The 25,503-nt window shown below is 32.6% G+C and overlaps 3 protein-coding genes across 4 annotated transcripts in view; 2 read left to right on the top strand and 1 right to left on the bottom strand.

Annotated features, from left to right (window-relative positions):
• The window catches only part of Awh (Arrowhead), a 51,238-nt gene extending 45,267 nt beyond the window's left edge, over positions 1–5,971 (top strand). Inside the window, exons 3-6 of the mRNA XM_068763907.1 lie at positions 3,776–3,993; positions 4,794–5,036; positions 5,246–5,341; positions 5,809–5,971. Coding sequence (XP_068620008.1) covers positions 3,776–3,993; positions 4,794–5,036; positions 5,246–5,341; positions 5,809–5,888 — 637 coding nt within the window. The 3' untranslated portion in view covers positions 5,889–5,971. The remainder of the gene's footprint in view (positions 1–3,775; positions 3,994–4,793; positions 5,037–5,245; positions 5,342–5,808) is intronic.
• Positions 5,972–12,036: 6,065 nt separating this feature from the next.
• On the bottom strand, positions 12,037–17,017 carry Hn (phenylalanine-4-hydroxylase). Of its 2 annotated transcripts, none has more exons than XM_068764535.1 (6): positions 16,915–17,017; positions 14,364–14,664; positions 13,898–14,272; positions 13,519–13,781; positions 12,914–13,143; positions 12,037–12,662 (listed from the first exon to the last, which is right to left on the bottom strand). In XM_068764535.1, exons 1-6 carry the CDS (start codon positions 16,975–16,977, stop codon positions 12,506–12,508), a joined length of 1,389 nt encoding a protein of 462 aa, XP_068620636.1. In that variant the 5' UTR covers positions 16,978–17,017; the 3' UTR covers positions 12,037–12,505. The 2 variants fall into 2 exon arrangements, with proteins under 2 accessions (XP_068620636.1, XP_068620643.1); XM_068764542.1 differs by having other exon boundaries at positions 12,039–12,662; positions 13,898–14,257.
• Positions 17,018–19,818: 2,801 nt separating this feature from the next.
• On the top strand, positions 19,819–25,493 carry LOC137933638 (ATP synthase subunit gamma, mitochondrial-like). The gene is made up of 5 exons (XM_068777665.1): positions 19,819–19,910; positions 20,418–20,644; positions 23,205–23,368; positions 24,065–24,229; positions 25,159–25,493. Exons 1-5 carry the CDS (start codon positions 19,819–19,821, stop codon positions 25,423–25,425), a joined length of 915 nt encoding a protein of 304 aa, XP_068633766.1. The 3' UTR covers positions 25,426–25,493.
• Positions 25,494–25,503: the final 10 nt, after the last annotated feature.

The raw sequence follows: 25,503 nt of genomic DNA, 5'->3' as shown, positions 1-25,503 counted from the left end.
AGATGATCTCCTCAATATTTGAACGGACTCACCTGGATTAAAATAGCAACTATTGCTTTCGAAGACAATGCTAAAGATAAACAATGATAAGAAAAAGGTTCTCCTTTACGGAAGTCCTCTTTCATCAGGACGACGCGTCAGTGTACTCGCCTAAGCGAACAGAATTTGAATAGTCAAATTATTGTTCCCATAGTGCAGGTGTGGAATTGTCGGATCATTTTTGGGAAGAATACCAGATAGTATTTCGTACTTTTATAAGTCACACGTTTATTAAGTCGAAAGCCAATTTTTAGCGCAGCGGTAGAGGACTGAGACTAGCGATGGTAGGTCGCGAATTCATCTGTGATATAATCAAAAAATCATGTGATATAATTCATTTTATATAATTCAAAATTTTTGCAATAATTATATAGGATTGCTACTGCACACAAACAAGTTTCCAGAGGATGGGCAACGTCCTTTGCGTACCTTAATACCACACTGTGATCGCTAACCCACCTGGCAACTGTGGCGATTATCGTATATCTCCCCATAGATATCTTTGGGGGAGGCCAATGCCATACATTGGGCGTCTGTGCGTTGAAACGACGAAGATAAATTTATAAATACTATTTGAATAATTTTTGCTAATAAATTCTTAAACTTTTCACTCCTCTGCATTAATTTAACTGTTTAACACTTTTAACTTATAACATTAGCTGCTATTGATATAAGAGAGTAACGGTTATTCAGTATAAAGGATATCTCTGTTGGAAGTAACCGTGCTCTCGAATTTCGCAGTCAAAAACAAACACACCGTTTTAACGTCAGTGGCGATATGATAGCGTGTTAATGGAGTGTTGCACGAGTTTATTTAATTAATTAAATATTAAGGGTCCGCGAAATGGTAATGAGGCAGTGTGGCGATAAATGCGCCGCCGGCCGCCGGACCGGCACCTTGTAAGCATTCAGTGTACCTTTTTTAATGGAACATATCCCAGTGTGTATCTACCGACACTCGAACTGTGGTCAATCTCTCAAATAACGTTCTCCATTTCTACGAAAAAATAAATCATTATTACAATGGTGTTAAAAATAGTTCATCACACATTTTTAAGTATTATTTAACATGATTTTTTATTACGATTGAAAATATAATACAAGAAATTAAATTGTTTATAGCAATATCGTTGCGGTTTTAAGATTGAAGTAAAATATTGTAAATCAAATTAAATTTATTTTCGTTATCCACAGTGGCTTAAATTTACATTCCTTTTTTTATCTCAAAATCATTGCTTTCACTGATATTGGAGTGGTAAATATTTTGCATCTGTTTATTCACGCCGTGGTTAAATTACTAAAAAGCCTAATGTGCAGAGCTGTTGGCATTATTGGAAGCGACAGGGTACGCGCCATATTAAACGACTTGCATATGCCCTCGAAACTGTCTCATGATCAGACAACCTTCATTCCTTAGCTTTAGGAGTGAAAGAAAATATCATGACAAATAGAGAAAAAGCGAAGAACGTAAGGTTATATGGGATAGAAAGCGAACGCGGGGAGTGGAACGAGAGGGTGCAGCAGCTAGCCAAGGACGCGGCCCTAAGGAGTAAGAAGTAACCAGAGCACGAGAGATACCCTGTTTTATTCGCCAAGCGGCAGCTCAGGCTGGACACGCCTGGCGAATGGAATATGAAGTATGCGGAAGGCACGACGGCTGCGTTGATGCGGATGTTTTTTCGCTAAGTACCTGCATAGGTTTACACTTAAGGACAGTTAACAAAGCAGAAAAAACGTAAATTTAAAAAATATAATGTAAATATTTAATAAACAAGAGAATAAAAACAAAAATAAAAAAATGGAAAGTAGTACTCTGGAGAAGAAGACTAAGTAAGGAAGGTGACGTAAGAAAGGAAAATAAACCATGGAAAGGAATGGAAGAGAATGTGACGAATAAATAAGGATGTGTGGAAGATAACGTAAAGGATAAATGATGAATAATGAAAATAAAAAAGACAGTGAAAAATTTATTTAGAACACTTTCGTACCTAAGACAGGAGAATGTGCAAGAGGTCCCCAATAACAAGACCCATAAAAAATGTGCAGATCGATGCATGTGCGAAAAACAAAAACTTGATCTCATTGGCATAAAAGTTTATACGTGAAATTTGGAACCTAAATGAAGTTACTTTACTTTCTTGAAGTTTTTGTAAGACGTAATCTAAAGCACGCTGCTCCCGTCACGAACCTCTCGAGAATTAAGATACCAACATCATTCTGATTATGTTTATTTTGGTAATATGATTCCCGAAAGTATTCGCTCTTGTAAAAAAAAGTGTACATTTGCCGAGAAAAAGACGTATCGATTTTTAATCATGGTTATTCACTAAAAAATCCTCTTTAAAATAACTAGTGAATTTTGCATTGAAGAATGTCAATTTATTGTATTGTTTTACCATGTCTTTCTATTCGTAAATCCTTTTCTTGTACTTTAATGAAATATAATAAAAAAGACTGGACTGGTCGATCCTTTTACGAAAGTGCTTATCCACATATAAAGCGATTATTTTTTACATATAAGTAGTTTGCGGCTCGCCCCATTGTTTGCAGCTTAGAAGCTCGTTTGAACGCGATTATAGTTGCTATATGGTTCACACGAATTTTCGATTTTCGAAAACACTGATCTTTACTCTTAACTAATATATAATAATGTAAGAACACATTCAGACCCGAAATGTTTTCATTCATTTATCTAAAAGTATTATACACTACATAATTATGAATTCGTCCACAAAACAGGCACAAAAAAGGTTTAATGTTGTGTTTTTCTCTCATTTTTATAATTGTTTTTTACGGATTAGGTCAACTCTGATACACGCCCACTTCACCAATGCAATGCATAGAAATGTCTCGCTCAAAGATCAATTTTTTTTTAGGATTACATAAATCAATTGTGTGTTAAACAAATATCAAATATCATGCTCCTCGTAATTTTGAATAAGCTAATATATATTTATACTAATCTTTTTCCGATATTTCTTAGTTATACGTTGCGATCACATGCAAGAATGCGAGAAGTTACGATCACTTTATTTGAAAAAAAAAAACCTTTTTACATGCTTTCCTTATTAAAAGCAAAGACACATTAAAAAAATTATGTGTTATTAAATTATGTAGAATTTGTTAAGACCACTTAAAAACAACGTAAGTTTTGAGAACTCTTAATTATAATAGATACTGTTTTTAAACAAGTTGTTTGTATAAAGTTTAAGTATGAAGATGTTTTTTGTGTCAATTTCCATATAAGTTTCAATATCACATTGATACTACATGATACCGCCGTTTTATTTAATTTGCGGATACACTTTGCAACCGAAACCGCTATACCGCGTCTTATGTACGCGTGCGGCGAAACGGAGTTGAATTGCCACAGCGGTGCTCCTTGGCCGCCACCTCCCCTCGCATTTCTCAGTTGCAGTACACTAATTTTAGTACCACTATACTAAATCTAACATTTACAAAAATTTCGATTTCATTTTAATTAAACACGTATTAAAAAATTCATATTAAGTATATGCGAAAAGCACAGCGAATTTATTTTTATTTGTTTTACGTCGGCCTTGCGATTGTTATTTAAAATATTCGTGTTAATACGCTTATGTCGTTTTACATATTTGTTTTTATTTATTTATATAATTACTCATGTAGTAATAGATAACTTTGTAACAATTGTAACATATTATTTTCTAGGTTTCCGATACCTTTATTAACTTAACGGGAGGCTCATTTTCCTCAGGAGTTTTGGTGCCAAGTGCTCAAAATGCTGTCGCGGCATCTCTTCGTCCGATTGGGTGAGAAAAGCTCGTGAGCAAGTGTACCACCTCGCCTGCTTTGCCTGTGATGCGTGTGGACGGCAACTTTCGACTGGCGAACAGTTTGCGTTACATGAAGACCGTGTTTTATGCAAGCCTCATTATCTGGAGACTCTGGACGGTGGTTCCATTTCTTCTGATGGTGAATATTTTTGTATTTATTACTAAATTTAAACAGATCATAGGTAACAATTCAAGTTGCTTCTAATTCCTTTACATTTTCCTATGGAAGAGAACATTAATTTTTAATACTATTAATGAGTTCAATGCATTGCTGCCTATGATTTTGTGTTTCAAAATTTTGTGTTAATATAAGATTGTTTTAAAAGGCGCATCACTTACATTAAGGTGAATTACGCTATGAAATACCACATGTTAAAAATTGTTATTAGTATTCGCCATATAGCGCGCTGAACAGATAGCCTAAAGATTCTTAAATGGAGACCAAACTCTAGCAAGGCCCAGTAGGACGTCAGCGCTCAAAATGAACGGACAATATTTTTAAGGTCATCAGAAGACTCTGGATGAATCTTATTTTCAATCGGTCCTATTGTAAATCTATGGGAATAGACAGAAATGGTGATGATAATGAGTAAATCATGAAAATAATTTACTAAGAAATTTAATCTGATGTGTGAGCTTATTTATTTATTAAAATCGTAGGTTTAATAAAGTTTGATTAATGTCACCAATCTTTCAGATTTTAAGTCCTATATATAACAGATTGTTATTATATATAACAGATTATTGTTGTTTATATATAACAGATTGTTATTCTCTACAAATTTTTGCACAAACGAATACGTCGAACGAAGTTTTTAATCACAATGCTATAAGTGGTCAGGCATCATTTTACCATTACTCCTACTACAACACAAATCAGTACTTATGTAGGGGTTGCAAATTCGCAGCGTGGTAAAATATTTCAAATTCTTTTTTTAGATGGGTGCGATTCCGAGGGTTACCATAAAAGCAAGGCAAAGCGTGTCCGGACAACATTCACTGAGGAGCAATTACAAGTTCTCCAAGCTAACTTTCAACTTGACTCAAATCCTGATGGTCAAGATCTGGAACGTATTGCACAAGTTACTGGACTAAGCAAGAGGGTTACACAGGTTTGGTTCCAGAACAGCCGCGCAAGGCAGAAGAAGCATCAGCACACTGGCAAAGGAAAACAAAACCAACGTTAGTATGCGTGTCATTCACGAAATTAATTTTTATTGTATGTTTATTTAAATATTTAGATATTTTTCTTGCGTATTCCACTGTCTATTTTGTGTTCAAAGGTATATGAAACTTTTGCTTGCGGCGAATGTAATATTATGCGAATTTTAATGAACTTTGTTTATTGTTACATTACTTATAGTGAAATTAGTGCCATGTGTTGATTACAGTGATGCCACGGGAAAGCGATCCGGCGGGGTTTGGGCGGCCCATCAACCTCCACCTCACGTATTCTTTCCAGAACAAGCCGCCTTTTGTCCCAATGGGTAAGTTTCTTATTGTAGACAATCTTTGTTTTCAACGTGAGACTATCGAATAACTCTATTTTCTTAATATCTTAATATAAAATATACGGTTTTATTCAAATATTTATATTTAGGTCTACTTACATCAATTGTCCAAATTATTGGGATTTTTATAATATAAAATTTGCTGACAATAAGCTTCCGCCTCTTATAGTATATATTATACTTACAGGGCAGACTGATGACTTTGTTAAGGTTGTTGGCAGATATTGGGTGCAGGCCTCTTCCGACTGGTCATATTGGAAATATATAGAGGAAGCCTCTTTTCTGCAGTGAACGTCCTATCGCTAAAATGATGGCGATGAAGCCTTTACCTATAAATATACCAATTAAGCGCATATGAAATAAATTACTTTCTAAGCAAATCAACTCATTTCTTGAAAAAATAAGCAAGTTCAATTTTAATGTTTTTTATTTCTGAATTTCAGACGGCACTTCTTTCACGGACTCTTCAATGGATGAGCTGTCTGAGGATTCATCCATCCACTGTATGCAGAGCGAAGTTTAATTTGGTTTAATTGTAAAATGCAAACGAATCTTGCCGATAGTCACCTTGTAGAAACATAAAAAAATTTAATGCTATTAATTGTAATCCAGCTTTGTGTGTAGTTTAATTATAAAATCAAATAATTTCTTCTTATTTTTAAAGAACGTATTGTCCGTAGCGACAGTTAAAGTAGATTGTGGTAAATCATTTCATTGCCATTAACGTTTTTCTTTTCTAATTTCGCTTAAAAGTCAATCGTCCCTTGCTCTAAAACTTCTCCATGTTTTCCCTGCTTCATTTTCTTTCGCTATTTCTGCTATTTTGACTCATAACCTTGTATGAAACTGTAACTTTAAATTCGCTTCGATAACTTCGTTCAGGTTCTGCTGTGAACTGTATAATATTACATCAAAGTATTTACTTTCAAAGTCACTATAATATAAATTACATTATTTATGTTACATAAGCTTATGCATACAATAGAGTAAATACGCCATGCTTTAAATTCAGTTTTGTCATCCTTATCATAATTAGTTTAGCAATTAGATAAAATAAGTGAAAAATTTAAGATGAATTAAATTTCATTTCATGAATATATATTCATGACGAGAAACTAAATATAATTATAGCTGCACGTAAATTAAATTCATTATATATAAATAAAAACGTCTTAAAAGCGCAGTCACCGATATTTATTGATTGATTATATTAATGTACAGTCAATCCTTAAACCTAAAACATCTAGTTTTAATTGTAGAATAAATATCGATAAGTTGTCCGCCCGAGAGATATGTTTTCATATTTTAATCAATATTAAAATATAAAAACAAAGCAATCATTTTTTGTATAGTCATATTAATAACATTATTATTTAAATAACGGGCTAGAGTAATTTAATACGCTCTTATACCTACACATTCCTTTTACTGTATGATTCTTTTATTTACGTATTTTTAAGCCAGAAACATTCTTGTAAAGAAAATTTTGGTTCTATTAGGATTACTTAGAATATTTCATTATTCTTGTATTGTATAATTTCATTTTGTATATTAAAATATATAGAATATGTACCTAATATTACCTTAATTTAAGAAGTTTTACTCTCAGTGTTATTGTAAAAAATATATTTATTTATTTATTTCTAGTAACTGTGATAAAATTATTTTCGCTGATAAAATGCCTCGTGTTTTGGTACTTACATTATTTTAAAATGTTCATAATGAAATTTAAATCCGTATCAGTAATCACTTTAGTATATAAAATAATTTTAACGTAATTTATTAAATAAGTAAAATGTTGTATAGTGCCATTATCTACTAGCACAAATCGACAATTACTATTCACATTTTGAAATCTGTAGCAGTCATAACCACACCAGATTACGTGTAAATAAATGAAAATAACGTTAGATTAATGCGAAGTATTTGATATTAGGCGATTCTCACTTCAGATACAAAGACAGAAGGCTCACCTGAAATTATATTTTATCATTATACGATTATGAATTAAGTCTGTCTATTAAAAGATATTACGAGAACCCTAATAGGGATCACAAAGTGAAAATTAATTGTAAATCAATTTATTCTGCAGCATTAAATGTATCATAGCTTGCTACTTAGTATTGTAAATAAATTTAATATATTTCGTTCTTATGTACAATTTCCAGTGCATCTCTTTATGATGTTAGTAAAGTGTTATTTCAACATCTCGTCATTCTATAGATATAATTAGATTTAATCGAGTACTAGGTACATAGTTTATCTGTACAAATTGATAAATAAAATATGTTGTTTAATTAACATTGATGTTTCATTATTATAAACGAAACCATACATGTAAAAAAAGTATAAGCATTTTATATTTTTATAAACACAATAACATTAGAATCACATCCTGTTTTTGTAATATTTCCATACTGTTTTTATTTTTTGACTATACCTTTTAGACACACACATAAGCACAACTATATAATAATATTTCTGCGCCTAGTAGAAATAAAGACAATTGATTTTAATTAAATATTCCTGTTAGTAAATAAATACTACCTTTATTTTATACGACTTGCAATAATAATAAGAAATTTTATGTGAAATAAAAACCATTTAAACGTTAATCTTTCAACATGATATATTTTCTTATTCTGCAACAATAGTTTAATGGACAAGAAATCTAAATGTTCCTAAGTCGTAAAAGATCTTTAGCATCCATCGTAAACAGAGACGGTTATGGCCTCTCCGTGGCAGACTTGTATTCAATGATCAATTATTTATTAAAAAGCATGGAACGAAAATATTCATATGCTATTTAGATTGTATTTGAAATGAAATATTAACAATCCTTAAGCGAATTTGTGAACGAACTTATTTTATTTACGCAAGAAAATAAGATAAAATAAGTGCACATCATCTAATGTTAAGATTTACTCATTAACATGCTTATGTTCACATGATATATAAACATAATATTATATAGTCGGTAAGTATTATCAACAAATCCTAATTTTTCGTTTCAGCGACATTCTGGTCTACGATATTTAAGCAACATAAACGTAAGGAAGAGTATGCTAACTGTCAAAAGAAGCTGTAGATGCTGTCTCAAATTGAGCGTATGGTTTAACGAGTAGATCTTATATGAGAGACAGTATCTGGTTACTACAAATATCTAAAGAATCAATGAAACTTTAAAAGTACTTCTTAGTTGGTCGTTGTCCAGCTTCATCGTCATCGTCGAGGTTTTTATTGACGTCTGCGACAAAGACGTCATCATATTAACAATCACGGCGTTAATACCGTATATCATCATCTTCACCGATATCACCATCTATGTCGTTGTCGTCCTTGTTGGCAACGTCGACGTCACGGCCGTGTTCGACGCCATTCTCACCAACAAAAGGCGTCGTAGACGTCATATTTAGTAGACATATTTCGTATAAATTCGAGCTTTAATAAAAACAAGAGAAAAAACATTAAAACGATCGCGTCGCGCTCCCGTCAAAGCTTTGTAGCCATACATTGAACCCACTGTAGATTACAAGACAAAAAAAATAAGGACCAACTCCTCAAGGTTTCAGTATATCTGACGTCATCATTTTCACCGTCTACGGCGTTAAACAAATATATGTCAAATAATGAATAATTACCAAGATAATAGGAAATTTTGAATAAAAGTAACGAATAAAAGATTTTATAAAATAAAATTATTATTATACAATAAATAATTGAATTACAAATATAACCTTTAGGGGTTTACCTGAAGTCGAATTTTTACACAACTTCGATAAATAATCGATCGAATCGAAAAATTTTTATACGTTAGTATAAAATACGTAAGGAATATAAGAACGAAATATTTAGCTTTTATTTCATGGCACTTGTTTTTTTCAGCAATCTTTATCCATCGCACATCAAAACGTTTTAGTTTAACCTTTGACAGCGTAAAACTACGTGATAGTTGCTTCTGATATTATAAATAATTACACTAATGTTGACATGGAACTAGAGAATCCTCAGGAAGTTGCTGTGTCTGTCTTTGCGTCTGCGGTCGTGTTCGTGTCCGCGTAAGCTTCGGTTCCGCTTCAGCGTTACAATAGAATCGGCATCGTCGATGGCGTCAGCCAATAGGAACCGAAGAATACTTCGGTTTTGTCGTCGGTTGTAAAGCGTGCGATGACGTCGGCGTCCACGTTATCTTACGCATTGGTTTCGGCTTCTGCAATGGGATCTATGTTCGAGTCGATTTAGCGTCGGTGTAGAAGACAGCGGCAGTATAAGCGTCCGCGTCGACTTTCTCTCCAGCGTCGACTTTTATGATTTTTTGCGATGGTATCAATTTTAGCTTAAGATTCGGCGACGGGTCATGCGTCGGCATCGGCTTCGTCTATGGCGACGAAGGGCTCTTCGGATTCAGTGCGACCACTAATCGGTACATGCATCGGCGAGGTCTTCCCCTGCGTTGGCTTGCGTCGGCTTCGGCTGCATCGACGGCAACGCTTTATAGTGCGTCATCGTCTACATTAGCGTCTTACTCTAACTTAGCTTTAGCGTTGGCTTCATCCTCTGTTTTAGAGTCCTCGTATGCATTGGCGTCGGCGTCTACCTTGGCTTACACAATAGTGTCGGCTTCAGCATCTGCCTCTTGTCTACCTCGGGTTACACAATAAATGTCGGTATCGGCGTGTACGTCTGCGTCTTCTGCCATTGACCGCGGAAGAACAGCGATGAGCTGTTCTTCCATAGGCCAAAATCAAACCTCCTCCTGAAAGTTAGAATTTACTTCTCTTGTTTTTCCTTCCAAGCTATATTCATCACACATCAAAACTTTTCAGTACGCAATAGCGGAACTGCTAAAGCGAACGCTCAAGTTGGTGATGCAGCCCAAGAATAACAAAACAATATATTTTTTTCATGTGATATAACGGATTGTTTGTTTTTTTAAATAGCGGTTTTATCCTTGTTAGTACATGTCAAGCAACGCCATCTATTGGAAACATTAAATAACAATTATCGTGTGCTCGTTTAAAAGAAAAAACGATCGCATATGATAAAATGAAATCAAAAACGAAAACTTTGTTTTATTGATTGAAAATTATCCCGTAACAATTTTTACCAATTAACCGTCACATAAACCTGAGTAATTGTTTATAATCATTAAAATTATATGTCATGATATTGATTATAAATTTTAAGCTTAAATTAAGGAAATGACAATGTTTGCGCTGATATACATATAAATTATTTTATCCTTGGAATAAATAAGGCTCCTCTGTAAAAATGATCACCAGGGTTTCATGAAAGCCATTAGTAATTTAGATTTCGGCTTGTAACCGTATAGAAAGTAATATTTTTATATAACTATTACTTCGTAATTTTTGCTATATCATCTTAAATTTAATAGAAAAATTGCGAAGTAATAGTTTTAAACTACATATATTGTCTTCCTTTTTGTTCTTCTAAAAAAGGTTTGTTACTACTATGAAAGGGGCTTTTAAATTAGACGTCGGAAAATCACCACGCAGACAGTAATTAAGTAAAAAAATTTTTTCATTACAGTGAATATTTTAATAATTTTTTAATTAGTCCTTCATTGGCCCCTTAACTTGACTTTACTGAAGGTAAATAGGTCGGTATAGTTTGTTATTGATTAGTTTAATTTGTATTTATCGCGTTTTTGTTATTGAAGCAAAAAACCAAATAAATTATTACCTAATTTTTTAAATTTATGGTGTAGGATACGATTATTTTTATTTAATAGTTTAGAGGTTTTATTTTACTTTCAAGTTATATTGAATTAAAAATCTATATTATTTTAAATTAAAGTTTACCACCATTTATTATTTTAAATCGATATTCTTAAAACATGTACATCAATATAGACGATTATACAAGATAATGTCAAGTAAAATATTTGTAAAAATAATATAATATGTGATGACTAAATTGTCCTGGTTATGTCGAATAACTGTGGCAACACCACATATAAGAGGGATTATGAACTACTTTTCACGACCTTTAATTTATCTTTCATCATTCATTATTTCATCATCATAATATTGATGTATACTTGTCTCAGTCATCATCGTCGTGGACGTCTTTGCCAACGTCATCCTTTCCGACAACTTTATCACAATCGCCTATCGTTTCCAGTCGACATTTTGTTCATATTTTAATACCGCCTTCCTTTTTTATATAACAGATACATATATAAAATTATTATTAAAATAAATGGCATAATTTATATTTTTTATAATATCGTATAAAAAGATTGTATATTCTTGAAAGTTTAAAAATTTTATAATTGTTAAATAATTACCAAATTTTCGACATCGTCACCGACCTAAACAAGGTCATTGTCATTGGCATCATCGTCGTTGGTTTGGTCGTTAGTTCAGCTTTGACTACCGCTATGTCTATATTGAAATAGCAGTGGTCATAGCCATATACAATTCAGGTAGTGAGCCGTTGCCGCGGATATAAACATATAGAAAATTCGCAACAATAGCGGTAGCCTTTGTCGTAGTCAATAATTACGGTTAGATTGTATTTTATTGACTTACATTAAATTTTTTAATGTCATTTTTGCAATACACCGAAACCAGTTAACGATAAAATGACTTATGGATTTTACAAAACTAAGAATAACGAAAAGGAAAATTATTCGTTTTACAGGTTAGAATTCAAATTTTCTTTATTCATATGAAATTAAACATATTACATATTTAATTGCAATAATGCTATATTTAACCTTAAAAATTAACACAACTAGCACACAATATTCTTTAGCTAATACACTTAATCTTAAGTAATCTTCTGAAAATCTTAATTCTAATCTTATATCTAAAGTTATTAAAATGTCAACACAATAACTATCGATTTATCATAATATGTTATAGTTTTAATTTTTTATTTTATTCGTCGCAAGTTTTCAGCAGAGTTTACTGTACATCTATCTTTTTAACTCTGTACTGTGTGTCCTAATGCGTTGTAATGATATTTTCATTAATAATCATCATACATAATTAAGTCTAAACTTAAGTCTAACTTATAAATTATTTCCACTAAGACCAGCTAGTTAGAAAGCAAATGAAGCGTTGTGTTTAAAATATTTAAGCTATATTCGAATGGGTTGTACAAAACAAACATCTACAATTTGTCCATAGTATTTAGCAGGAGGCCCATTTCCTGATGCACTTCTTTGAGTAAGTCTTTCATTTGTTTTGGCGAGTCAAGAATGTCAATGCTCTGTGTATAAGGATTGTACCTCACACCGAAGTCACGTGGTATGGTTTGGGCGAATTTTCTGGAAAAAATCAATAACTATTTAAAATCTTCAAACTGCAATTTATTTACTAAAGTATATATAAATATTTTTTTTAATTAATTTTTTTAATGAGACAAATAAGTTTTATCCCAAATGAGCAAAATAAAATGAACCTTTGCGGACTAAAAACACATTTAACAAAAAGCTGGAAACGAAATAAGCTCCGAAGCCTATGATTTGGTATTATTTGTAATTTATATTATATTTAACTTATTAATAAAAATACATACATCATCTTCTCCTTGGCACTTTCGAAACTTTCAGCTACGTAGTAAATAGGTTGGTACTCTGTAATGGGATACTTTTGTTCTCCCGTAATCTCTGGCTCAAACGCTCTCAATTCGGGCGTGTCTGAGAGGCAATATTGCAGTTCTCCAAAGGACGATAAAAGCCCAGCTCCGAAAGCCTTTAAAACTCCATCTTGTCTACATAATCCAAACTCAACGGTGAACCAAAAGCACTGTGGATAAAAAAAATAAAACGTGACAATTTTCATTGAAACATATTCTTTATCTGTAAGAACATTGTACATAATGAAAGACTTTAAATTATATGTATTTATTCCTATGTGTTCTTATATTATATTAAGTATGTACTTTTATGTATATTCCTAGGAATTCATTCACTTACGAACAATTAAATAATTAGCGTTAGGTCTTCTTTATATTATGATAATAAAAGACAATAGTTTGTTTTATAAGGATTAAACAGTAGCAAAATTTACCAGTGATATTGAAAGTATCATTAGGTTAATAACGCCTCCATCATCTTTATAGCGAAACAAAGACCAGAATTGCAAGAAATAAAATCACATATTTTTTAAACGTTACTTTACCGTCGCAAGTTTCTCAATGTAGTCATCTGGTGCACCGAGCGAGGCTAAACCAATCTCCTGGGAAAATTGGGCGAAAGCAGGATCTGCGAAAAGTGGAGCATGTCCAAGAAGTTCGTGGCAGACATCAGGTTCTGGTGTGTACAAAGGCTTGGAGTGATGTCTGATGTACTGCGTGCTGTGGAATACTCGGAAGGCAAGACCTGCCAAGAAGTCACGTGAAGATAACAAACCAGCTACTGGCCGCAACGTAAAACCGGTACAGTCTGAAAATAACGAAGAGATGAATTAAAAATTATATTACACTCCAAAATTTACTATAACCTATGATACTTATCAATGAAACTACGTTTGCTATTAAGACATTGTTTTTATTATTTACCTTTTAAGAAGTTGGACACATCTTCTAACTGAGGAATATTGTCTTCCCTATATCCACAATTCTCAATTAACAAGGGAAAAACGTGGTTATGTTCCTTACAAGCATGGGTAGGATACAATTCAACCAACTGCTTGAAGACAGCACCCCATGTTGCAATTTCTTCTTTGGTGTAATCCACGTGGGGAAGCGGTTGACCGTGTTTGTAATTATATGCGATGTCTGCAAAGTACTTTCTACGCGCACGGTAAACTGAGTCTGTAAACCCTGGATGATCCGAATCTAGTTCTGCTCCATATGAAAGGATTTGGTTGGCGAATCTATCCAAGTCGCGTATACGCCGTGGAAACCATGGAACGGCACCTGTCAACGAGAAATCTTTATGATAATATATAAAAATATTCTATGTACAAAAAATTGAAAAAGTAATTTGATTTCAAAGTATTAGAGACTACGACAAAATACTTACACCTGTTGTCTTTATAATTTCTTGATATGATGTTCAAATAACCGACATTTTTCTTTAAGTCTTCCAAAGCAGCTCCAAAGTCGCCGGCTCCATGTTCACATTCAACCATAAACTCGTAACCTGGGCGACGCGCCGAAGATCTTGATTCAATGTGACTAAGATTTACTCCGTGAGAAGAGAAAATATTAAGAAACCTGGCAAGCGAACCGGTCTCGTCTTTTTCAGGTGTAAAAAGCAGCCAAGTAGACTTTGAAGAATCTCTTCCTTCTCGAATGTAATTACCGCCCTGCATAAGTTTCGGCTGAAATAAAAATAAACGAGGTAAATTTTATTAACGGTTAATGTTTTCTTACTTATTTAATGTTTGTCAATAAAAAACTATTTCAAGACAAATACAAATGTTAAGTAAATATAATTTAAAGTGGTCACATTTAATGATTCGTAGACAAAACCATTATAGGAGCAAATTAATAAATATATTTTATGGATAAAGTTTGTGTGCCCCTAATGAAACGATTTGACTGTTAACGACAAATTGCAATATGTATAGATATTTAATGAGTTATTTCATATCTATTCCAGAGATGAATTAGAGGCGCCCTACTTATCTCTGGAAGCCCAGGTTGGAGACAATTTCAAGATAACCCCAGCGTGCGCACGGATGTCGACGCCTCTGCGATACGAGCTATCAAACTGCGAATGTTCGAATATTAATCCAGATCTCGGTTTTTTTTTAAATGGGACCATAGCAACTGGTATTTACGAACTATTAGCGCTTATATTTCTCTTAATTGTGCTTATGTTTCTCGCTTCTTCCTCTTCGCTTATATTTATCTTATATTGTGCTACTTTTTGAAAACTATTTATAATAATATCAATTACTTTTCACAATACTTGTGTGAAATAGAACTATTAAGTTCGGCTTAATAAAAAAACATATTTTTAAATTCGATGTAAAAACTAATACAATTTATGTTATATGTTAATAACTTAGAGCAGTGTTAACAAAGCGGCCGACGACTAAGACTTGGGATCGTATGTCGTGGATTCGATTCCCGGGGCCGCCCATAGGATTACTATAGGATTGCCATTGTTCACAAACAAGTTTCTGAGGCAAGGCAGCAGCGTCCTCAGCACAACATTGCGATTACCACCTCGCCTGCCAAGCGTGGAAATTATAGGTTTTTTACCTATAATGGGGATATCCCCCATAGATATTTTTTGGGAGAGGCCTATACTTTGCAGTAGGCGTCAGAAATTAAGAAGTATATAACGCAATCAGCAGTTTGTACTACAGGATTACTTATTGTTAAACAAGAATTAAAATTATTTTGCTTCTATAATAAGATTGGAACAAATTCCTGGAGGTTGATAACACGGCGGGATTTCATATTTCATATCGTGACATGCTTTCAATTGTATAAATAAAATACGTCATTGACAATGTTTCAATTAAAATATATTGTGAGTTAGTTTCAATACCTACAAAACAAAAATTTTCCCTATAACAGAACTGCTGAGAATTCATATTTTACTTCAAAGATAACTAATGATTTCTATTATATCTTTATGTTATGTAAATATATAAATAAGTTAAAAAATAATATATTTCATACTCTTATAATAAAGGTATTTACTTCGTCGAAAATTCATATTTTTCGTTTGTGCACAAGTATTATGTATAACGCCATTATCCTAATAATCAGTTATACTTGTTGTGCGTTGTCATAGTTGTTAATTGCTGTTTTGAACATAACAGTTGCTATAATAAGTTTGTTTTAATTAATCGTGTAATATTAAGAAAAAGTCACGTAATAAAATTATATCATTCTAAAAATACTTTTATAACGACTTTATAGTAATAAAAACATAATAAAGTCTAAAAAAATCTTATACTCGTATAGTAAAAAATTAATTTGTTTACTTTGATAATAAATGAAGGATGAAGTTATTAAGTACAAGTAGTTATTAAATACAATATACTTACATGAAACTTATCATTAGTTTCAGTAAACGAAAGTAGCCGCAATCGCTTGACCAGGTTGAAATTCTTTTTTTATAGAGATGTAAATAATAATGATACTATTCGTTTGATACAATACTTATTAAACACATTGCTATGTATAGTTCTCTACGGTAAACCTTATATGATTCAATGTATATAAAGTCATAGCAAACTCTTAACGTAAGGTAAAATGTTTAAAAAATGTTGATGATAACTGGTAGAAGGTTAGTAACACGTAATATATTTAACTTAATAAATTTCGCAGACGCCAATTATAATTTTACGCAATGAAATGAAATTTGAAATGTTCTAATTAAATCGTTTCATAATTTCGTCCACAACATTCATATTTTTTATTGAACAGTTATGTGTAGATGGAAAATAATTGCAAAAACAAGTGTTATTTAGCTATCGTAAACTTAAATTCTGAGGTATAAAACTCGCAAATTGGCATTCTAGTGTATAATTTAAGAACGACACTTAGAAAATAGTGAATAGCCCTGAGGATAAAAAATAGTATTTCAAACAAAACAAATTTTTATTTACCTTATCAGGCGGCGAACCACAAATATCCTGTTCTTCCACTCTGGCGGGTTTCACTTGCATCATCTTGTGTTCGTAATAATTAAGAGACGTGTGGATGTGGCGAGCAATCTTGTTGAGTTATAAGCGCGGGTAGTTTCGTGCCCGCTTATATGTAAAACAGCGACGTTGAGATAGGCGAAAACAATGATCTTCCGTAGATATGGTATTATGAAAATATATCATGATTACTATTATGTAAGGAATCTCAAGGAGTAATCAATAACTTATTACTGCAACTTATGACATCGAAATTCTATTAAAGCTGACCAATAACCAAAGAGTGAAAACGTGGTATAATGTTTAATAAAAGGTGGTCTAAATTTAAGAAGATATGTTAAATACTGTTTAATATATTAAATGTTTATTATTTCAAACGAAAATTGATTTGTACTAATCTTTCTAGAAACTTCACAAATTGCTAAGGTCCCTTTTTTTCAAGGCTCCCTGCATTTTTTGAAATACGATGCGCAGGCCCGTCGTTTGGCAGAGGTACGAGGTGTTGTTATTGTAACTATATAATATTATATATACATTAAAATGAATTATACTACCATGTCCAATAATTTCGTACATCTGGCAACTTTATTAAAGCCCATTCGATGCAATACATTGCTCGAGTTGCGTTTGTGTTTTTTATAAGCGTTAGCGAATTCGAAGGTCGGACTAGTTTTTATTTTAATTAAATAATTAAAAAACAATTATGGAAACAAACAGAACTTTTATAACTATTTTTATGCATGGTATTAAAGTTAGCTTAATATTAATTTGCCTTTGTACTGTATGTAGCAGTACATAAAATATTAATAGTTGTTTTATAAAAAAAAAAAAAAAACATTATTGTCCCAAACATACAGTCAACGCTAATTATAATTGACAATGTATAAGTAATAATTTTGATATTTTGCTCTGGTGTAGATTACCATTGAAAAATAACTAAAATTATACATAAAACACTTGTAGCAAATCCAGAATTATTTCGATATAATCAAAATCAAGTTCAATAAATTACTTTAGTTATGCCATAAAAAAAATTAAACCGTCACTAATATTAAAGAGACAAAAATTAATTGAATCAATTTAAAAGTGTTTCTTAAAATTATGATGTCATTTAATTATATAGATAAAAATAATTCATAGATTCACAACACTTTATAGATGTAAGCATGAAATAAACATTTTCAAAACATCGTTCCAATGAGACGCACATGCTGACGAAATGGACAGCGTTCTTACGTGATGATCAGTGATTTGGTTTTTTTAGTTGTTTTAAAGACCTTCACTTTGTCCAAGTGGCATGTGTAGGTTTCGCGGGAGAGGTTTAGAGCGCCTTGCCTAAAACTTTTTTCAAGGTACCTAAGCTCGAGGGCTCGGAAGAGCCTTGACTCGGGCCGCGATCTCCTTCTATTTCAACAGGTTGTGAGGCCATCGTACTGTTAGATCGCTTCTGGACTAGACACACCTAGTAATATTCTCTCTCCTTAAAATTGCACAGGTTTAATAAATTCCAAATCTGGCGACACGTATACGTCACATACATACATGCCTTTTAGAAACATAATTATATATCTCGTTAAGGTAATAAAAGAGGAATGCAAAGACCTCTACAACATGGTTGCGGAAACACATGTCTTAATGATATGTAGATCTCCGTTATAAATATTTAAACGAAGCTGCAGACACCACAGATTATATTTGATCTATAAATAAACTGAATTACTATTCAAAGACTTAACGAAATTTAATTTAGAAGAAATCTTTGGACATTTATTTTTATAAAGTAAATAAGTTTAGAAAGCGTTTATTGAACTTCCGGTAAATGGTTATAGCTGAAAAATTTTAAAATCTCACATAATAATAAACAGTATAAACGTTTAAAAAAATTGAACGCAACGTAAACATTATCGTTCTTGTCTTCCGGATTATATAATGCATAGTTGTGTGTCAATGCGCTTAAAAGTTGAGAAATGAAGGCGCGGCATACACTTGATGATTCCGTTCCTTTGTGTAAACATTACGGATATTATTTACATTTTTTAAATGTAGGTACATTTCAATCTAGTAATTATATAGCAGTTTTAAGGTTAAGGGACTTGCCATCGTAGGTCGTATTTTTTTTTCCGGAGAAGCTACTTTATTTGAATCATTATATAAACATTGCTTACTTATAATTTATTGATTACTTACAATAGCCTCTATTTATATCGAGTTTGTTGTTGCTTTGTAATGAATTGACAGAATGTATTTCAGAGAAGGTTCATTGTCGTTTAGGGAGCCATGGCTAAAAAGGGCACACATTAGAATTATCTAGGGGATCGACTCAGGAACGAGGATATTCATAGATGTACGAAAGTAACTGTCACAGCCCAGCGGATTAATAAATTGAAGCTGCAGTGGGCACACTACGTACCGCTTAGAGCAAATGGCCGCTAGCGCCTTAAAATTCTAGAGTGTAAACCACAGATCGGCAATCAAAGTGGTCATCTACCCAACCCTCAGTTGGAAAAATTTGTCAAAATAGTCGGAGGAGACTAAGCGCAGGCCGCTTCAAATGGTTTTGAAAATCACTAAGGAGGTCTATATCCATCATTGACGTCATACGGCTGAAATGATAATGACGATGAAATATTTATTAGTTAAGTATTTTTTTTTAAATATTCATAAATTTCTTACTCTTCGTATAAAGACGTAATTACATTCAAAACTAGTATTAAAGTGTAAACTATATTATACTTTAATAAGAAGGTTACATACAATTATACTATTTCAAATGAACAAAATATTGACAGTATTGACAAATAGTCTTATATAAATGTGATACCTTTTGATTCTTTCTACAGATGCAGGAGTATCATTCAAATATTTATAATGGTACAGTTAAAACAGGTCTCTAATCGACTAAAATCTATTTACAACATACAAAAGATTACAAAAACAATGAAGATGGTATCAGCTAGCAAGTAAATATTTTCACATACATATCGACCTCCAGTAATATCTTATTAGTTACGAAAAAATTTCTATATTTATTATTGTTCCTATAACTTTATTATAGTGACTTAATATTTGGTTTTAAATTATGTAGTAGATCCTAAGCAGATGAAAAAGGAAAGTAAGTCGAGCACGAATTGACGTAGATTTTGTATTCTTTCTGCTTCCTTATTCTTCTATGCGTAGAGGTATTCATGTTTGTGTTTTGGTTTCACGGTGAAGATTTGCTATAGTATTATAATATCTTATAATTTGCTGGCCAAAACGCTCTCAACGGCTCTTGATGTGACAGGGCACATCATGAAACGGATAGGCAAGCAATCTAAAACTTGGCTTGATACCTAATTACGCCTTTGAACCCTCGAACGTGGTGAAGTTGTAAATGCTCTCGAAAAAACCAATAAGCGTGTTAAGAGAATTCATCACCAAATATTTATTTGATAATTAGTAACCAGAATTTGTTGCTTTCGTTCAAGATTCACGAAAGCAGAGCGGGAATTACAAGCAGCACGTGCATTTGGCTACGGCCCTCGCAAATTTTACGTATCGAGTCACTTACAGAAGGAAGCATTAGATGACGAAACAAAAGATAAAAAAGAAAAGGCTCCAGAAGCTTCGCCGCCACCTGTAGAGGAAAAAAAGCCGGCTGAGGGGGAAAAGGAAAAAATTCGAAGAGTGTACATAGCAATGACATCAGACAGAGGTATATAACCTTATTAACTTTTATCTATGATCTGAGCCGAATGTTATTCTCTCATGATTTTAATGAAAACAAAATATATTCTTTCTCTGTTTAATTCGACAAAGTAAAGATTTCAAATCATATCTTTTGAGTCAAATTCGCGCGTGGCATGTGTCTGTGACGTATTGTATTTACTTCTCGATGCTTCGGATATCTAGCGCGTGTTATCATTGAACTTGGGCTTACCAGAACAATTACCACCGATTCATTGATAAGTAGTTTCGTTAAATATTTGATATGCATGATTAATAATATCATTTCATTCATTAATTGCTCGTATTTTCCTCGTTCGCGGGTAAAAAGCCAGTCCCGTCCTTACAAGTCACTTGCGAACTTTTGATAAATATATATCATAACAGACATGTCATTCGGTTTGGTTTTTTTATCTTTATACGTTTAATATCATTACGTATATACCTATTATATGTATGAATGCGTAAATTTACAAAAAAAATGTGTAAATTTGCGAAAAGCTTAAAAATATACAAAATAATAAATATTATTACAAAGTGCATAAATTATTCGAGAATCTTCTCTCCACAAATGGTATCTCATTGCTCCCCGGCCTATCGGTACATTGTTTTAGTACGTACAAACTCGATTACTTATCTTACCAAAACTTAAAAATTAGCACTGATATTATTAGAGACGTGATGATATAACTAAATAATAGTTTGTCACCTCATTAGACATGAAACTCCTTTGTTCAGGCGTTCAAATTATTGAATTTATTTGTCTCTTTCATCACAACTATGTGTACTTTTTTTAAGCAATCAAAGTATAATTTTTACATTGTTCAACAAGTTGATAAATGTAAACATCGTTAGTTTAACAAATTAAATAACTTTTTACTCGCATCATAACCTATTTTTTCTTTAACGGTAAATGGTAGTTATGTCTTCAATGCAAATAGCAATATATGTTAATGCGCAAAACGGCTTAATTGTCCAATTGTATAATGAGTATTTTTATTTGTATGTCATTTTACATGGACGAAACGAATGTAAATGACATAAATAGTCATATTATAATAGATTAAATAGTTATTTCCATTCTGTAACTATTTATATTAACACAGTTTTTTTAAGTTAGTTTCATTTATTATTACGACAATAAGTTCAAAGCGCACTGCTCGGCTCGCGGCGGGTTATCAAAGGATCAGGGGCACAGATATGGCGGTAAAATAAATTGCTTTCACTTTAAAGTAAACATACATGTATTCTGTGCTACTACAAGATGACGTCATTTGATATACTGGCCCATCCTATAGTACTGAAACCATAAAAATAACACTGACCGTCATATTCTCTTCCGCGTATTTAATTATTTCAACTAATTCTTATAATCCATGTTTTTAGTTAAAGAATATGTTTTATATTATATTATTATAAAGGATTTACAGAAATGAACGTGTACTATATGTATCGTGCTTACATAGTTCATATTAATAAATCTATTAGTGAATAAATATAATCATAGTACTGATGTATGCCCTGTTCTTGTTTACTTACATACATATTGCGAAGCATTGTTGCAAAAACTCTTTAAGTTATTGAAAGCATTTTGTTACAATGTGAGACTTCAATACCGTGGTGTATATCGAGGTGTCATGTGAGAATTATATTTTTAAGATATAAAACATGATCGGTGGAGAGATCGCAAATCTTTAACACTAGTAAAATTTCACATTGAAGCGGAAGCGTCATGTATAAATGTAATTGGGTTCTAATTTAACTGCGTAGTTTACGTCGTATAAGGCTTCGATTAACATCAATACCGAGTTAATGTAACAACATGCCGCAATGAATTCGACAGTTTCATCACAAGGTGACTTGATCTCTATTGACATCGTTTGCGTCGCCACTCAATGACGTCTCATTTGTAAAAAAGCATTCCTTAATGCGTAGAATGAACTCGGTCAGAGTGTCAACGAGTAAATAGTGACCTATATTATTAGACACTAATATTGTGCTTCTGCGTATCATGTTATCAAAGTACATTTTTTGCGAAAGCGATAGAACTTCTTTCGTTATCGCAATGTAACAAGTTCTAACTACGCCATTTAAAGTATTTTACAGTCTTCCCTAAAACGTTTCGAAATCGAAGCCGTTTCATAAAGTTTACAAACTTTTCCTTTGATTTTGTTTTAAAGTCCTTGCTTAACTTCTAAGTAGTTTTAAACATTTGTACATTTACAAATTTCGCCATGCGACATGGGTAATGAAAGATTGTGAAATTATAAATTTTCATTGCCTTTTTTTCCTGCAAAACAACTGTACAAATCGTTTCAAGGAAAGGGTATGGCATTTCGTCATTTCTTTATTTATATGTCAATCACCCACTAGGAGGACAGATGAACTTGTTATGATCTTCAGAAGATTTGGATGCAGGCCCCTTCCAAACCAATCACATTGGAAATTTATGGAGGAAACCTATATCGAAATTAGACGTCATTCAGTATAAATGATGATGACGATATATAGTTAATTAAAATATGAGAAACTGTGACATATGTGTCCAGGTCTTTGCGGAGGCGTCCACAGCGGCGTGGCGCGCAACATAAGGCGCACTCTAGTGGAAAGAGGCGCAGATGGCGACCACCACAAAGTTGTATGTATCGGTGACAAGTCACGATCGATGCTCAGGTCTAGTTACGCGAAACACATGCTTCTATCCTTTAAACAGGTATGTTTGGAATCTTTTCAGTTTTTAATTACTGCATGTTTTTTTAATGACATCTTCTTTCGAGGATTTCAAAAACATAACCCAATGTATTAAGTCCTATCTAGGTGCAAATATTAGAAGTATAATAGTACATAAAATAAAGTAAAGTTTTTTGTTGATACACAAATACTGCCACAAAAAGTATGTGCACGGCATATCAAGGCAATACAATAGATAGACAATTACAAAATCAAAAAACTCTTTGCCGAAATTAAAATAGCAATTTTTTTGATAGTTATATATGCTAACCCGAGGAAAAGTCAGAAATATATTCGCGTTTCACTTCCCCAAACATGGACATGGATTTTTTTTCTTATTACTTGATTAATTGTTGAAAGTTTTTCATCATCATCATCATCAACTTTTCAACCGTTGGCTGGACATACAATATATCAGTGGACAGGATCCCTTATCGATTTCCAATAGGCGATCAGTTGGGAGCGGCCTGCTTTCAATCTCTTATGTGAACAGACAAACTTAATAAGGTACTCTGTTCATCTCGTAGATGAACATACCCATTTGCTACGTTTGTCGCTCCATGATCTCCACTCCAGAACAAAGGACGCACTGGCCATCACTTCTGCGTACAAGGTGGCCTGCTCACTAAGACTACAAATGATTGTATGATTTGTAAACAAATTTTTACTAAAATTTCAGATTGGTCGCACAAGTCCAATATTCAAAGATGCCTCCACTGTTGCAATGGCCATTACTGAATCTGGATTCGTTTTTGACATGGCCGAAATCTACTATAATAAATACTACACTCCTGTGAAATATGTGACGTCGATTGTACCAGTATTCAGTAGAAAAAAAATTGAAGTAAGTAAATGTGAAAACGACATTACTCACGATAGTGTAAATCTTCCAGAAACATTCCTTCTGATACACAAAATTAGTTCTTTATAAGTAAAATAAAATAGTACGTTCATACATTAAGTAAATCTAGATTTGAAACTAATTATGAACGATGGCCACCTCTGAAAACAATATTCTATTAGACTCCTTAGTCTTATAGACTATTACGACGGACTGTACTAATAACTTTAATGTTAATATATATTAATGCTAAACACATCATACCCATCTTAATAAAAGTTTTAAAACCACTCTACAAGTATTGTTACCAACGTGAAAGAGCTTGATAATAATAAATCAAAGCTTTTGTGAAAAAATATTTTAATGAAATTGTTATTTTTAATTCATTTAACTTTTCGGTTAAAACATTAATGGAACATTTGTTCAATCCACTTGTTTGATTCTATAAAACATACGTATTTACTAGCGTGAATTGATTATCCCTATACCGCAAAATACCTTTTCGAAAATAGTAAGCGCAAATTATTTAGTTGTTTATGTTTACAATAATCAATATAAATGTAAATATGCAGATAGTAAACATAATACAAAGAAACACTAATTTGGAGAAACAGTACAAAACAAGTAACTTCTGTAAATAACAGCAAATTTTGTAAATAAGATCAAAATAAAAAAAAAGGTACAAAAATTACCAGCTGACGGATAAAGTTCCTATTCTACTTAGTTAAAAATTAACGGTATAATCTTAAATCACAATGTGCAAGTTAATTAGGTAGATATAAAAGCTAATAAGTGGTGAATGTATTGCTCATTTGTCAATAAAAGGCGTGAAAACATTTACGTCTATAACCAATCGCCCTTTATAACTTCAATATCACTTTGAATCATTTTAATGTAAGGTATGTAATATTGGAAATAAATACATTATACAGAACGCGCCTAACATGAACGCGTACGACGATGTAGAGGAGGATCAAATAGAAAGTTACGCGGAATGGACTCTCGCTGCGTTGTTATACTACGCACTGAAGCAAGGCGCCGCTTCGGAGCAGTCTTCTCGAATGTCTGCCATGGACAACGCCACCAAAAACGCAACAGAGATGATCAGGAAGCTGTCACTACTCTACAATAGAACCCGGCAGGCTGTCATCACGAGAGAGCTAATTGAAATTATATCAGGCGCCGCAGCTCTTAAGTAACATGGTTTTAGTACCGTTCTATGTGATTGATCCGTTGTCAAAAACTTCACTATTTTACTTATCAAAGGAGGTCGTAAT

The sequence above is a fragment of the Battus philenor genome, unplaced genomic scaffold (genome assembly GCF_028537555.1).
Source record: "Battus philenor isolate CCGP_79_NKW_IND1 unplaced genomic scaffold, ilBatPhil1.0.hap1 SCAF_1, whole genome shotgun sequence".
NCBI classification, from domain to species: Eukaryota; Metazoa; Arthropoda; class Insecta; order Lepidoptera; family Papilionidae; genus Battus; species Battus philenor.
This window is presented reverse-complemented; position numbering and strand designations above follow the sequence as displayed.

Coding starts and splice junctions, on each gene's coding strand:
- Hn (XM_068764535.1), bottom strand. CDS start 16,977: ATGATGCAAGTGAAACCCGCCAGAGTGGAAGAACAGGATATTTGTGGT. Junction 14,273..14,363: donor AAATTATAAAGACAACAGGT/GTAAGTATTTTG, acceptor ATTATCATAAAG/ATTTCTCGTTGACAGGTGCC. Junction 13,144..13,518: donor ACATTGAGAAACTTGCGACG/GTAAAGTAACGT, acceptor TTTTATCCACAG/TGCTTTTGGTTCACCGTTGA.
- LOC137933638 (XM_068777665.1), top strand. CDS start 19,819: ATGGTACAGTTAAAACAGGTCTCTAATCGACTAAAATCTATTTACAAC. Junction 19,911..20,417: donor AAGATGGTATCAGCTAGCAA/GTAAATATTTTC, acceptor CTTTCGTTCAAG/ATTCACGAAAGCAGAGCGGG. Junction 20,645..23,204: donor AGCAATGACATCAGACAGAG/GTATATAACCTT, acceptor ATATGTGTCCAG/GTCTTTGCGGAGGCGTCCAC.